Source organism: Arachis hypogaea, chromosome 2 (genome assembly GCF_003086295.3).
Source record: "Arachis hypogaea cultivar Tifrunner chromosome 2, arahy.Tifrunner.gnm2.J5K5, whole genome shotgun sequence".
NCBI lineage: Eukaryota > Viridiplantae > Streptophyta > Magnoliopsida > Fabales > Fabaceae > Arachis > Arachis hypogaea.
In genome coordinates this window covers 72,772,663-72,788,103 of record NC_092037.1, presented here as the reverse complement: position 1 = coordinate 72,788,103, position 15,441 = coordinate 72,772,663, and the positions used below count along the sequence as shown (strand labels likewise).

At 36.1% G+C, this 15,441-nt stretch overlaps 1 protein-coding gene across 3 annotated transcripts; it reads left to right on the top strand.

The window, feature by feature from the left end:
* Nucleotides 1-414: 414 nt before the first annotated feature.
* LOC112747918 (transcription factor AS1) lies at nucleotides 415-4,016 on the top strand. Of its 3 annotated transcripts, XM_072218846.1 has the most exons (4): nucleotides 415-534; nucleotides 692-817; nucleotides 1,928-3,077; nucleotides 3,715-4,016. In XM_072218846.1, the coding sequence occupies exon 3, from the start codon at nucleotides 1,981-1,983 to the stop codon at nucleotides 3,055-3,057; it is 1,077 nt and encodes a 358-aa protein (XP_072074947.1). In that variant the 5' UTR covers nucleotides 415-534; nucleotides 692-817; nucleotides 1,928-1,980; the 3' UTR covers nucleotides 3,058-3,077; nucleotides 3,715-4,016. The 3 variants fall into 3 exon arrangements, with proteins under 3 accessions (XP_072074947.1, XP_025651915.1, XP_072074946.1); XM_025796130.3 differs by lacking the exon at nucleotides 3,715-4,016 and having other exon boundaries at nucleotides 1,928-3,414; XM_072218845.1 differs by lacking the exons at nucleotides 415-534; nucleotides 3,715-4,016 and having other exon boundaries at nucleotides 567-817; nucleotides 1,928-3,414.
* Nucleotides 4,017-15,441: the final 11,425 nt, after the last annotated feature.

Genomic DNA, 15,441 nt, shown 5'->3' with positions numbered 1-15,441 from the left:
GATTGGAAAAATATAAAAGCACACGAAATGGGGAGGATTTTGACTCAAACAAAATAAACACAATTTTTGTAACTGCTCTTATATTTGAATTTTTTTAAATTTAATGATATAATTATAATATTTATTAATATTTCATGATCTAAATAATAATAAAATATATCAATCTTTATTTTTAAACTAATCTAAATTAAATTATTAATATTTTTATTATTTTAAAAATTATATTTTTATATCACATATCTTTTTTACAGTATAAATAAGATATACTCATAATTAATTTATTTATACTGTAAATAAATATGTAATAAAAAATATAAATTGTGTCTAAATTATCTATATTAATAAATAAAATATTTATTTAAAAAAATCCCATTAAACTTATCTTATATTTTTTAATCTCAACCAAATAGCAATAAAGCATACATACATAATTACATATTGTGACTAGTGTAAGAAAAAAAGAAAAAGAAAAAGGAAAGAAGAGTACGTCAACCCCTATTCACAATCACCAGTTCACCACTCACCAGAGAGAAGGTAACCCCCTAAGCTACACTTCAGACTTCACTACACTGTCTCTTATCTTTTTTTTTTCCTCCTCATTCCCACTCTGTTATTTATATATTTTTATGTATTTGTTCTCCTTTGAGTGAGTTAAGTGAGCAGAAATTTTGTTGTTTAATGTGTTACATAGGTGCTGCTGAGTAGTTAGGGAGCAGGTGTTTGCTCATTCTCTTCACTCTTTGAGCTTCTCTCAAGAGCTAAGCTTCTTTGTTTTTCTTTCATCAGAACCATGTGTTCTTGAAGCTTTCTGGTGGAGGTGAGGTTTTTCAGCAATGTTCTTTTTTATTATTTATTATTATTTTATCAAAATGGTTATGTATTTTGATAATGATAATGCGTCCTGTGGCATAGTGTTGTTCAATGTCATGTTTTTCTTCATATTTTATTTTATTTTTGAGAATTTGGGTTTTATACTTCAATTTGATTTCTAGATTTTGAATCTGGCTATGTTTATATATGGTTGTTCCTCATATTAATATGAAACTACAATGTTTGGTGTGAATGGATTTTCTTTTTGCTTTGGATTTGGACTTCTCACCATTGATAATGTGGTTAATTTCGTGGGTTTTTTTTAATGCTAAATATTTCTGGAAGAATGTATGGAACTACTAATTCAGAATTTCCTGTTTCAATTGAGACTCTCAATGTTTTTAAGTTTTTGTGATGCAAGGAATTTATAGGTACTCACAACTGTTTGTTAGTCCAGTGCCAGAGATTGATCCGTACAGAAAACCCTGTTTAGTGAGATAAGATTGGATTGTTTTTCCAATTGAAACAAGTAATGAAACTTGAGTAGCAAAATAAAATGACATGCAACTTGATTATTTTCACTGTTTGTTCTCAAAATCTTTGCACTAAGACTAGCCGTTCTTGTTATTGATGTGAAGTCAACTTGTTTGATCCTTGAATAATCATGTTCTTTTCCATGTTCTATCTTCTTCACCACTCAGTTTCATGATGTATGTCCCTTTTGTATTTTTTTTAAGGCTTAAAAATATTTTATTCATTTATGTTATCAAGGTAGTATTAATTAATTAATTTTGTATAATTATCTTAATTCCTCTTAACTAACCATTTATGTTATCTTGGTAGTATTCATTCATGCGCAAAGTGTAACAAAGGTTCTCTGCCATATGCATGCTAGCACCTTCATTCCATATCGATAGTCGTTTTGACTTTTAATTTTATTGGTACATTCATAAGTTGATGTATTTAGGTAGAGATTATATCGATTTACAGAGATATAAGTACTGTTATTAGTTCAACTTGGATTGCTGTAGCATTAGATTCAATGGAAATCCAACTTGTCTGTATATTTTTATCACTTGTGAAATTGAAGTGTTGAGTTTGCTCATAACTTTTCTAGAGACAACATGAGCTCAAGCTTCAAGCAATGGGCTGTGGGATTTGCAGTTGGAAATGAAGGAGCGGCAACGTTGGAGAGCTGAAGAAGATGCTTTGTTACGAGCTTATGTCAAACAGTATGGTCCAAGGGAATGGAATCTTGTGTCGCAGCGCATGAACACGCCTCTTAACCGGGATGCGAAGTCATGCTTAGAAAGGTGGAAGAATTACCTTAAGCCAGGCATTAAGAAAGGATCTCTCACTGAAGAAGAGCAGCGTCTTGTGATCCGCCTCCAAGCGAAATACGGAAACAAATGGAAGAAAATTGCGGCCGAAGTCCCCGGTCGGACTGCTAAGAGATTAGGCAAGTGGTGGGAAGTGTTCAAAGAGAAACAGCTAAGACAGAAAAAGGAGATTAACAGAATTACCGAACCAATTAACGATAGCAAGTACGAGCACATACTAGAGAGTTTCGCCGAGAAGCTAGTTAAGGACAGCCCTTCGCCTTCGTTTGTTATGGCTTCTTCCAACGGGCCATTTCTTCATGCCGATGCACCGGCCCCTGCATCCCCTGTGCTTCCTTCTTGGCTTTCCAATTCTCATAGTCATAGTGCTACAACCGGCCCTCCGAATTCACCATCCGTGACACTAAGTCTTTCCTCACCAACCGTGGCAGCACCACCATTTCCGTGGATGCAACCGGAGCGAGCACCGGATAATGCTTCTTTTGCTTTAGGCAATGTGCCTCTTTGTGGACCTTTTCCGGCTTCTGGTGATAACATGCTGATATCTGAGTTGGTGGAGTGCTGCAAAGAGCTGGAAGAAACACATCATGCTTTGGCCGCGCATAAGAAAGAGGCAGCCTGGAGGTTAAGAAGGGTGGAGTTGCAGTTGGAGTCGGAGAAGGCAAGTCGAAGGAGGGAGAAGATGGAAGAAATCGAAGCGAAGATTAAAGCCCTCGAGGAAGAGCAGAAGGCTGCTTTGAGTAGAATTGAAGCTGAGTACAGGGAACAGTTAGCCGGATTAAGGAGGGATGCCGAGACCAAGGAGCAGAAGTTGGCCGAACAATGGGCGGCGAAGCACTTGCGGCTTACTCGGTTTCTGGAACAAGCAGGATGCAAACTGGGGCTCCCTGAGCAACATGGAAGATGAAGACACACATCACCACCTTAGTAAGTCAGATATGCTTGCTCTTATGACTTGAATAATATGCCTTTTGAGCTTATTATTGTTTTTTCCTTTTCATGCTTTAATTTTGTTACATATGTCTATCAATATCCTATGTATTCATAAAACTCTAGTAATTTTCTGTTAGAACTCGATGTATTTGCACTTTGTTGCACATCATGAATATGAACTTAACTAATATCAGTTAGGTTGGGACAGGAAATATCATATTCTTGGAAACGGGACCGGAATGTCGATGGTTCTCTTCCTGACTATGTTTTTGAATAACTTGGATGAACAATAATGAGATTTTGAATTGAATTTATTAGTAGACCTCTTAAACCTGCGTATAGAATGTGATTTATAAATTGTCACAAAAACCGAAATAAAAGCATCAAAAGGGTTTATTTCTTAAATATCCCTAACTACATTTAAATCTTTGTTTGGACTAACGCATAAAGTACTAAATTAGGAAAGAAATTATGTAAATATATGTTCTTGGTAGGATTGTTTTTTCCAAGATTACGGAATCATCAAACTACTTTTGAAGATTTGTATTCCTTTTCAAATTCTATATTCTACTCCCTGTGCTTGTTTGGTCGGCCTACATTCTAAAGTATTTTTTTTTTTTTGGTCAATCAGTCTAAAGTTTAAAGCTGTAACCACTTGAACATCGTCCTTGGGGCCTGAAATTGGAGAGCAAAAATTGGTGGTGTTTTGACTTTTGATTAGCATACGACAAGATCAAAGGCGAATTTAGTCATCCAAATGACCATGAACTTTTGGCAACAAATAAATTTTCAACCCAAAAAGAAAAAAAAAAGAAAAGAAAAAGATGCCTTAATTGATAATTTTGTGAAAAAACAATTTTAATTCATGAATATTCAGAACGCCGATAGAACTACTTATAAACAAAATGAAGCTAATGTTATTCTTATGAAAAATGAGTTCTATGAAAAACATAGCAAAACTTTAAATTTTTGTTGATTTTTTTTACAAAAATTAACTAAAAATTTTAAATTATCACTATCTTTCATCTTCTACTTTTGACATTGCTATTGTCTCTATTTTCTCAAATACTAAACTTTTATAATCCTCTATCACCACCACTTTAACCACTTTTTAACACTAACAATAACCACACCAATGGTTCCACCACCATTGCTGCCGTGCCAAGATCACCTGCAATACCCCAATAGAGTTACATTCAGTTCAAAAGCAAAACCCCAATAAAAACACATCACAAAAAGAAGTAATAATGTCAGCATCAACAGGGGAAACCCCATGGGACTTGATGAGATTGGAAACAGTGCTCTAACCCACACATCTGATCCGAATTTCGCCTTTTCTCCTTGCAGCTTTAAATATCTTATTTTGTAAGTATAATACCCACAATTAATTGATTCCAAGACAGGGACAGATCCAGAAATAATATTATGGGGGTCAATAACACATATAATATTAAAAAATTATGTAAAAAAATTATATAATATAAGATATATAATGTATTACAAAAATATATCGACAGATAATATATTTTAAAGTAAAAAAATATGTGTATACTTTTTACTAACGAAGTAGTCGATTTTTCGTATCATAAAATTCACCGATAATAGAATTTGTGTCAAATTTTTCAGTAATTTTCTTTTCAATATAATTAAAAGACAATTAACAATAAATTTATCTTTTATTTTTTGTTTCTAAGTTATTTTTTACAATATTCATAGTTGAAAAAGATCTCTTAATTATAGCAGTTAAAACAAAGAGAATTAATAGCAAATGAATAAAAAAAGACAAAAAGAAAAAGAATTCACTTCATGAAATTTGAAAATTTTTATTTAATTAAAAATATTAGTAATAATTATTTTTCAGATTTCTTTAATATTGTTGCTTACTTTTTAGATATTAAAAATTATTAATATTTAAATTAGATTGGACTTTTATTTATACTAGACTAAATACTAAATAATTTTTTTAAAAAAAATTAAATTATACATAATAACTTATTACTATTAAAAAAAGTTGGGGGGCCGAGGCCGCCACTCGCCCCCCCTTATGTCCGTCCCTGTTCCAAGATCATTCATTCACATAAATGATACTACTATATTTCATTTCTCAATCTCATTAACACTCAAAACAATAAAAGAGAGAATTTTTAACACTTCAAAGTATACTCATCATTTTGATAGAACACATATAATACACTAGGCATATATGTCTATATATCGGAAGAGAGAATTGTAAGTGGTGAGAGAATGACTATTATTGATTAATCACAACTCACATATGATATATATACATACACGTTGGCTTATGTGAAGGAAAACATTAATAGAAAATCAGAAAAATGAACTAATTACTCCAGCTTATATTAGCAATAACTAATCTCTAACCAACTACTCAACTAACTACTTAATTTACATATTAGTCATAATATCCCCTCTCAAGTTAGCATGTATAGATTCAACGTGTCAAACTTAGAAATGAGATTCCTAAACTGAGTTAAAGAGATGGATTTGGTGAAGATATAAGCAAGTTGGTGTTGAATTCTAACATGTAGAAACTTGATAAGCCCATCCACCACTTTTTCTCGAATAAAATGACAATTGATCACGATATACTTGATTCGTTCATGAAACGGGGGTTAAAGACAATGTGGATGGTTGATAGCAAGTCACAAAACAACATGGAGGATGGAATTGTGATTTGGAAGTCTGACAGGAATCCCTTGAGTTAGTTCAGTTGAAGCAATTGTCATGGCCCTATATTCAGCTTCTGCAGATGACCTAGAGACTGTGTGCTGCTTCTTTGATCTCCAAGACACTAGTGAGTCTCCAATGAACATGCAGTAACTAATAACACGTCTTCGCATGTCAGGGCATCCTGCCCAAATTGAATCCGCATATGCCATTAGCCTTAGTTCTAATCCGGATGAGAATAGCAGCCCTTATCTAGCTGTCCCTTTCAAATACCTGAGGAGGTGATATAGTGCATTTTGGTAGTGGTTGGACGACAAAGAAATTGACTCAGAGTTGAAACTGTGTAGGTAATATCAGGATGAGAGATTGTGAGATACATCAATCTACCGATCAACCTTCTATAGCTTGTAGGATCATCAAGAGGGTCCCCATCCGAGGCACTCAACCTTAGATTGGCTGATAAACCACAATTTTACAGTTTATTTTGGATTGAAATGAGTGAATTTTATTAATTTTTTTCGCACTTATTCACCAAATTGCATGCTTTTATGATTTCTTTCTAAATTATGCTTAAAAATTAAAAACATGCTTTTTAGACCTTAAAAATATCAATTTTTAATATACTTCTATTACCATTCGATGCCGTGATTCATTCGTTAAGTGATTTCAGGTTCAATAGAGCAAGGATGGCTTAGAAGGTGGAATGGAGGCATGAAAAAGTGGAAGAATCATGAAAAATTGAAGATTTGAGGATTTAGCGTCATGCGTACGCATCTCCTGCGGACAACTCAACTTGCGCGTATGCATGACCTATACGTATGCATAACATGAAATGCACGTGCCAAAAATTTCTGGACCACTTTTTGGGTACAAATCGACTCAATTCTCAATGAAAGAGGGCCAATACTGAATTGGAGGGAGGGGGGACACTCAAACATGGACACATTCACATAGTTTTAGGGAGTTCTTGTTCTTAGTTTTCTAGAAAGAAAAACTCTTCATTTTCTCTAAGTTTTAGTGTTTTTTTTTCTCACAATTTGTTCTAATTTCTGGATTGGGTCTTGTTTAATTTCAGTTTTGTGATCTCAATTGTAGTTTCTTTAGTTTTAATTTCACTTAGGAACTTTGCTAGTTATTTTCTATTAGTTTGTTAGTTTATGGATCTTGTTCATTTTGAATTCTCATTAATGCATTGATGTTTTCATGATTTAGATGTGTTATTTGAGTTACTAGTATTGATAATTAGTAGTGAGTAGATTTAATTTTGCTTCATTTTCTCAATTACATTATGTTCTTTTTTATTACTCACCAAGTGTTTGATAGAATGTTTACTTTGATTATGGAGTAGATTTTCGTTATTGGCTTGGGGTTGAGTAATTAGGGATCTTTGAATTGTTAATGTCCAATATTCATTGGTAATTTAGAATCGTTAGTTGGTTTGATTTTCACTAACGCTAGTGTTTCACTAAATCAAATTAGTGAGTTGGCTAGAATTTGTGGATTAAAACCAATTATGCCTCCTTGATGTTTCTTCGATATTAAAGGATGACAAAGTAGTTATACTCTTGCTAATTACCATATTTGTGGTTAACAACAAGAATAGGAGCCTAATTTTTCACCCCTAATCAAGGCCTTTTAATTGATTGATTATTATCTCTTGTGTTGATTTTATCTTCTTAGTCCTTTTAGCTTAATTTCGTTGTTTCTTAGTTTAATTACTTTTTTATTGCTATCATTTTAGTTGCATGCTTGTTAGGTAGTTGTTCAATTTCTTAGTGCTTTTTACTTGTTGCAATTTATTTGTTGATTCTTCTTTAATTTTTAGTTATTTTACTTTTTCTGCAGTCGCATTCAAAACCCTCTAATTTTCTAACCAATGATGTGCTTCTGATTGTAAGTCCTAGGAAAAACGATCCGAAATTCTACTCTCAGCATTTGATTTGACTTTTGTGACAGTCCTTCTAAACTCTGATTGAGAGTTAATTGTTGGTTTAGATTATGCTTGCAACGAAATTCTTTTGAAAATTCTAGACTGACATTAATCCTCTATTAAGTTTTTGGCGCTGTTGCTGGAGACTTGCATATGTGTGCCATATTATTGGTTAGTAGTTAAAATCTATAGTTAGTAGTAATTGGTAGTTACTTTTCTCTAGTTATCTCTCTTATCACAATAATTGCATGAATTATATGTTTCTTGTGTTGAATGACGCATTCATTATTGGATCCGAGTTTAGCCTTATTTGATCTTGAGATTGAACGAATGTTATTGCATCTTAGGCAAGCTCGGCGTCAGTTGGCCTTTGGGGATAATGAAGCGGCTTCCAACGATTCACCAACTTTTTCTGAGGTTGATTTTGAGTCATCATTCAACGAAGGAACTCTTTGTTCCTCTGTTGACTCTTTAGACGTTGCCTCTACTAATATAGGTATTTAGACTATAGCTGCTTTAAGAAGGATTACTCTCAAGGAGGCGAGTGCACCTGGCATTACCCTTCAACCGCTCCAAGTCTGCTATCCTGACTTGGATGCCAACTTTGAGCTGAAAACTAGTTTGATAAATCTGCTTCCTAAGTTTCATGGCTTACTTGCTGAAGATCCGATCAAGCATCTGAAGGACTTCCAAGTGGTGTGTTAATCACTCGAAGACATAGGTCAGATGAGATTTCTATCTTGGTCTTCACCTTTTCCTTCTCCATTGAGTGAAGAGCGAAGAGCGAAGAAATGGTTTTACACTCAACTTGATGAGGTGGTTACAAATTGGGACTTACTTCGGAGAGAATTTTTGGATAAGTTTTTCCCTCCTGAGGTGACTGACCGGTTGAGAAAGAAAATTTCCTACATCATACAAAGTGAGTCGAAGACGCTCCATGAGTATTGGGAGCGATTTAAGAAGCTACTTGATTCTTATCTTCATCACCGGATAGATGATTTGGTTCCGATAATCTATTTTTGTCAAGGTCTCAAGCCTCAAGACAAGATCCTCCTAGATGCCTCTAGTAATGGTTCCCTTGTGAAGTACAAGACGGCAGAGGAGGCTTGACAACTGATTTTCAACTTAGCCGAATCCACTCAACATGTGAGAGTGAGAAATCCCCCATTAAGAGCTATTGTGGAAGTATCTCCAAGTGAATTTGTCCTTACCAAGACTTTGGGAGATATGACCACCATCCTTAAATATATTTACCAAAATCAACAACAACCTCCCTCAAGAATTTAAGGACCACCACAACAATACCAATTGGAAGCTCCACCAAGAGTGTGTGGTGTAAGTACTTGTAGTTTTCACTATACAGATGAGTGTCCCCAACTTCAAGATGACAATGTGTTAGTGGTGGCCAATCCATTCTATAACTGCTCAAACTACTACTCGGAGAATCAAGGCCTTTATCAACAAGGGAACAACTATAACCAAGGGTGGAGAGACAATTCAAACCAAGGGTGGAGAGCTAATTCAACTCAAGAGTGGTGAGACAACTCAAACCAAAGATGGAACAATAACCTTCAACATACCGCAATCAACCACAAAACCAACAATATCAACAAAATTCACCATTTCAACAAGAACACCAAGGTTCAATATCCTTCAACCATACCACAATCAACGACAAAACCAACAATATCAACCAAATCCACCATTTCAACAACAACACCAAGGTTAAAGATATCAACCTCCACATTAAAGACAACCCCAAGTACCTCAAATCACTTTTCCCTCTTATTCTTCAAACCAATCACCAATGGATGATACTCTTCGCCTTTTCCTTCAAGAACAAAAGGAGGCAAGAAGAGACTAACAAAAGGCAAATAAGTGACAAGAAACTTTCATGACAACCTTGCTCGACACTATGTCCCGGATGTCCATGGAAACATCCAACAATAACCAAGACCCATTTCAACCTTCAAGTTCAAGCGGAATCCCATCTCAACCACTCCCAAATTCCAAGGATAGCCTTAATGCCATCACCTTGAGATCCAGTACCATACTAGAGGAGACAATTTTCAAGAATTCAAGTGCATTGGAGGATGTTCATGAGAAAGAAATTATTGAGATAAAGGAGGTGGATGAAGAGGAGGCATAAGAGATTATTAATGAGAAAGAAGAGCAAGCAAAAGCTAAGGATCACAAGAAGAAAGATGTTGTGGAAGAGCCTATTACTATTTTGTTTCCAACCATAGTGAAGAAGGCTAAGAAGCACTTGAAATTAGATCCCAATATGGTGAATATTTTCAAGAAAGTCGAGGTAACAATTCCTCTCTTTGATGCAATCTGACAAGTATCAAAGTATGCAAAATTTTTGAAGGATTTGTGCATTAATACAGATAAGATTAATGACCTAGAGACTATTGCATTGGAAAGTTCTATTTCTTCAATGATGGGAACTATACCTGAAAATTGTTGTAATCTAGGACCTTGTCTAGTTTTTTGCACTATTGGTGATATACGATTTGTTGACTGCATGTGTGATCTAGAGGCATGTGTTAGCATTATGCTGCACTCAGTTTATGACAGGTTAAATCTCCCACCGTTGAAGTAGTCAGCTGCTCATTTTGTATTGGCTGAGAAGTGTATAGTTTTTGTTATGAGAATTGTTGAGGACGTGTTGGTAAACATCAAGAATTTGATCTTTTCGGTTAATTTTTATATTCTTGAAATGCCTTCGAATGATTCGGGAAGACCATCATTTATTTTATTGGGAAGATCATTTTTGAAAACTTCATGGTTTAAGCTTGATGTTTTTTCTGGTACATATTCCTTTGAGATTGATGGAAGGACGGTGAGTTTTAATTTGGATGAAGTCATGAAACACTCACCAGAGAATCACTCTATCATTCGATGTGACATCATAGATGAGGTTGTGGCCGAAGTTTATAATGAAGTGTGTGAAAAATTGAGGCTTGATGAAAGTCCAAGTGTGAGGGAAGGTAATGACTATGATGAAGATGCTCCACCACCTCTATTATTCCAAGAGGATAAGTTATCACGTCAAGATTCTAGTGAGGAGTTGAAACCTCTTCCTCCTCACTTGAAGTATGCATTCTTAGAGGAAGGTAACAAACTCCCGATGATTATTGCAAGGGAGCTTTCTTCCCAAGATGAGGAAAAGTTGCTGGAGGTACTTCGGAAGTACAAAAAAGTGATAGGATAGAGCTTGAATGATATTATGGGAATAAGTTTGCAAACATGCCTACATTGCATTTTCTTGAAAGATGGTGTCAAGCCAGTCCGACAACCTCAGAGGCGTTTGAATCTGACAATCCTTGACATGGTCAACAAGGAGGTGACTAGACTCTTGAAGGCAGGCATTATCTATCCAATTTCTGACAGTGAATGGGTAAGTCCTGTTCAGGTAGTGTCTAAAAAATCTAGAGTGACTATGGTAAAGACGGATAGTGGAGAGCTTGTGGCAACCAGAGTCCAGAATGCATGGAGGGTCTGCATAGATTATCGGCGATTGAATCAAGCTACAAGAAAGGATCATTATCCTTTTTCATTTATTGATCAGATGCTAGATCGCTTGTCAGGTAAATCACATTATTGTTTTTTGGATGGATACACTGGTTACTTTTAGATCCATATTGCCACCACATTCACATGTCCCTTTGTAACTTATGCTTATAAGAGAATTCCATTTGGCTTGTGTAATGTACCAGAAATGTTCCAAAGGTGTATGACAATTCCTTTGATATGTGCTTAGAGAAGTTAGCTAGGGAGGTGTGTCAATACTAACCTTATGTTGAATTTTGAAAAGTGTCACTTTATGGTGAAGCAAGGCATAGTTTTGGGGCACATTGTCTCTAGTGACAGAATTTTCGTAGACCCACCTAAGATAGAGGTTATTTCTAGCTTTCCTTATCCCTCGTCGGTGAGGGAGATCTGTTCTTTTCTTGGCCATGCAGGTTTCTATAGGAGGTTCATAAAGGACTTCAATAAAATTTCTTTGCCACTTTCAAGGTTAGTCCAAAAAGATGTGATCTTTGACTTTGATGATGCTTGCAAGAAAGCTTTTGATATGCTTAAGGGTGCACTAACCTCAGCCCAAATTGTAAGAGGGCCGGATTGGAGCAACCCATTTGAGATTTTGGACGATTCTTCCAACCATGTTGTAGGTGCCGCGCTTGCACAGCGCAATGGTAAGGTCCCTTATGTTATTGTTTATGCCTCTAAAACCTTGAACACTGCCCAATCCAACTATACTACCAATGAAAAAGAGCTGTTAGCCATTGTGTTTGCACTGGATAAGTTTCGGGCTTACTTGGTTGGTTCTAAAGTGGTGGTATATTCGGATCATGCAGCTCTCAAATTTCTTTTGTCAAAAAAGGAATCCAAGCCTAGATTAATTCGTTGGATTTTTCTTTTCCTAGAATTTAATCTAGATATCAGAGATAGAAGTGGGACACAGAATTTAGTAGCGGATCACTTAAGCCGCCTTGAGCATTTGAAATTTGATTCCACTCCTATTAATGATTCTTTTCTATTGGATACTTTGCAGTTTATCTCTCAGAGTACCCCTTGGTTTGCATCAATTGCAAACTACTTGATAGCCTACACATTCCCTCCAAATTTTTCTAGACATCAAAAAGATAAATTGAAAAGCGAGTCCAAATACTACATTTGAGATAATCCTTATCTGTGGAGGTGTGGAGCTGATCAAGTGATCAGAATGTGTGTGCCTGAAACAGAATTCCAGTCTATACTAGAATCATGCCACTCATCTGAAAGTGGTGGCCACTTTGGTCCTCAGAGAATAGCTAGAAAAGTATTAGACTATGAATTCTGGTGGCCAACTCTGTTTAGAGATGCTAGCCTATTTTGTAATTCATGTCATCAATGCCAGAGATTTGGAAAGGTATCCAAGAGGGATGAGATGTCCCAACAACCGATGTTATTTTGTGAAATTTTTGACGTGTGGGACATCAACTTTATGGGTCCATTTCCAAAATTGAATGAATCTTTGTATATCTTATTAGCGTTGATTACATTTCTAAGTGGGTGGAAGCAACTCCAACCCGAACAGATGATGCTAACATTGTTGTCTCTTTTGTAAGAAACCATCTTGCTTGTTGCTTTGGATCGCCGCTAGCAATCGTGAGCGATTAAGGCACACATTTTTGCAACAGAAAGTTGGAGACACTAATGTAGAAATATGACATTATCCACAAAGTAGCAAGTGCTTACTACCCAAAAATAAATGGCCAAGCTGAAGTCTCAAACTGGGAAATCAAGCGAATATTGGAGAAGATAGTGAAACTCCACATAAAGGATTGGAGTGCTAGATTAGGAAATGCACTATGGGCCTATCAGACCGTGTATCCAATAGGAATGAGTCCTTTTCGGTTGGTCTATGGCAAAGTCTAGCATCTCCCGGTTGAAATTGAGCATAAAGCATCCTGGGCGGTGAAGGAATGCAACATGGATTTACAAGAGGTAGAAGTGGAGGAAAAACTACAACTAGAAGAGTTGGAACGTCTGAGATTGGAAGCCTATAATAATGCCCGCATCTACAAGGAGAAATATAAAGCGGTGCATGATCGGAATATCAAGCGAAAAAAATTCAAAGTTGGTGATTTAGTGTTGATGTATAATTCAAGGTTGAGACTATTACCAGGGAAGCTTAGGTCAAGATGGGATGGTCCCTACATTGTAGAGAAGGCTGAGTCTTATGGCGTAGTTCATCTGCGTCATCCTACAAGTGTAACCATATTTAAGGTGAATGGCCATAGGCTCAAACTATATCATCATACCAATCCTAAGAGAAACATAGAAGTGGAGGTGTTCCTTTTGGAGGATCCACCTGGTGTTTGAAATTGAGCTACATGCCCGTCCTACCTAAGGACGTTAAAGAAAAGTGCTCGGTGGGAGACACCTCACCATAGTACAATCTTCTGATTTTCTTCCTTGTGTTTATTTCATTTTATTCATTTTTGTGTCTTCTAAAAGGTTAGTTATATCGAATGTAAATAGTTTAGTTCTAAGGAGTTTTGTTGAAGTGTTTTTAATTTTGGAGTCTTAGCATACTCGCGTACGCGACCTTGTTTTTATGCCAAACTCATGTACACGGTCACTGTCTGCATACGCAGAATCTTCTCACAGGGACTTCAGCCTACGTCGTGTAACCATGCTTGCATACATAACTTCCAACTTTTGCCAAAGTCGCGTACATATCCTTGTCTTACGTACGCGACCTGAGGAGGCAGTCAGTATAGCTTGTGTCGTGTTTCTGAGCATGCATATGCAATCTCAAAGAATTGACAAACTCGCGTACGCATCCATGTCTTGCATACGCGAGAGGAGGGGGCAGTGGATACTGAGCGCGTGCGCATGATCTGGCTTGCGGAAGAAAAATCTATCATTTTTTTGACAAACTCGCATACGAATTTTGTGTACGTGAGTGCTCTTGACAAAGTGCATTCCCCGCGCGTGCATCCATGGCTCGCGTACACGCGTGGCCTAAAAAAAATTAAATAAAGAAAAGGGGGAAGGGTTCGAACCAAAACCCTTAACTCCTATTCAACACCGTTTCTCCTTTCTTTCTCATTTTCTTCCTTTCTTCCTTCTTCTTCCCTTCTTCTCATCTTCCCTCTTTACTAACCTTCACCCCCATTACCGCCGGTCACCCAAGACCGCCGGCGACTTTCTTCTTCCTTTTCTTCTTCTTCTTCTTCTTCTTTTTCTTTTTCTTCTTCTCTTTTATCCTCTGTCTACATCCCCTCCTGATGATTTCACTGCCACCTTATCCTTTACCGCTCTTCACGCTGCCGGGGCCACCATTGTTGGCCGCCATTCCTTCCTTCACCATCCGTGGCTCTACTTTACTGTTTCCCTCGCCCTTTTTGCTCTGTCTCAGATTTCTTCATTTTTTATTATTTTATATAATTTTTGTTCAGTTGCTTTAATTTAATTAGTTTATTTTGCTTAGTTAGCCTTAGTTAGTTTATTTTCTGGTTAGTTAAATTCTAGGTTGTTAAGTTAGAATTAGTTTAGGTTCTGATTCTGATTGACTGAGAGTTGTTTGCTAAACCTTGTTGCTATTTTAAATGGCAAATACTTAATAACTTTGGTGCTAATTGATGTTGTTTTGTTGCCATTTTTCTTAGAGTGATACTGAATTGATTTTCCATTGCATGATTTTGTCACATCCCTTTTTTCATGCCAATTGTGTTCGTTATAATGCTGAACTTTTTAATTGCTTTTATTCTGTTTTGCTTGATGCTTGATTTAAGCAACCTTAGCTTGTTTAGTGTTATCTTCTTAATCTGCTTCTCAATTGGCGATTGCATGCATTGGTTTTGTTTCAGTCATTATTGTGAACTACCTGCACCACTTTCTAATTCTTTTGAATTGCATGATTGGCCACAATGTGATTTTATTTCTTTGATCAGGTTTATGAAATTTCTTGATGAGTGACGATATACCTTGATATTCATGGGCTATGTTGCTGTCATATGCTTATTATTTTGCTACAGCTTTTCCCTTATGAATTCATGATGAAATGTGCACTACATTGCTGATTCATTGTTGGTTTTCATTTGTTCCCTTATCTTGCTGCATGAGTTACTGTTTACTCCCATTTTATTATGACTTTGTGCTTGTTGAGCTGTGTGGTGCTATTACATCTGAGTTTCTGTTCACTGCTTTATGCTATTTAACTTGTGTTATCCTACTGTCTTT

Excerpts from the sequence above, each read along its gene's own strand:
- LOC112747918 (XM_072218846.1), top strand. The coding sequence starts at position 1,981 with ATGAAGGAGCGGCAACGTTGGAGAGCTGAAGAAGATGCTTTGTTACGA.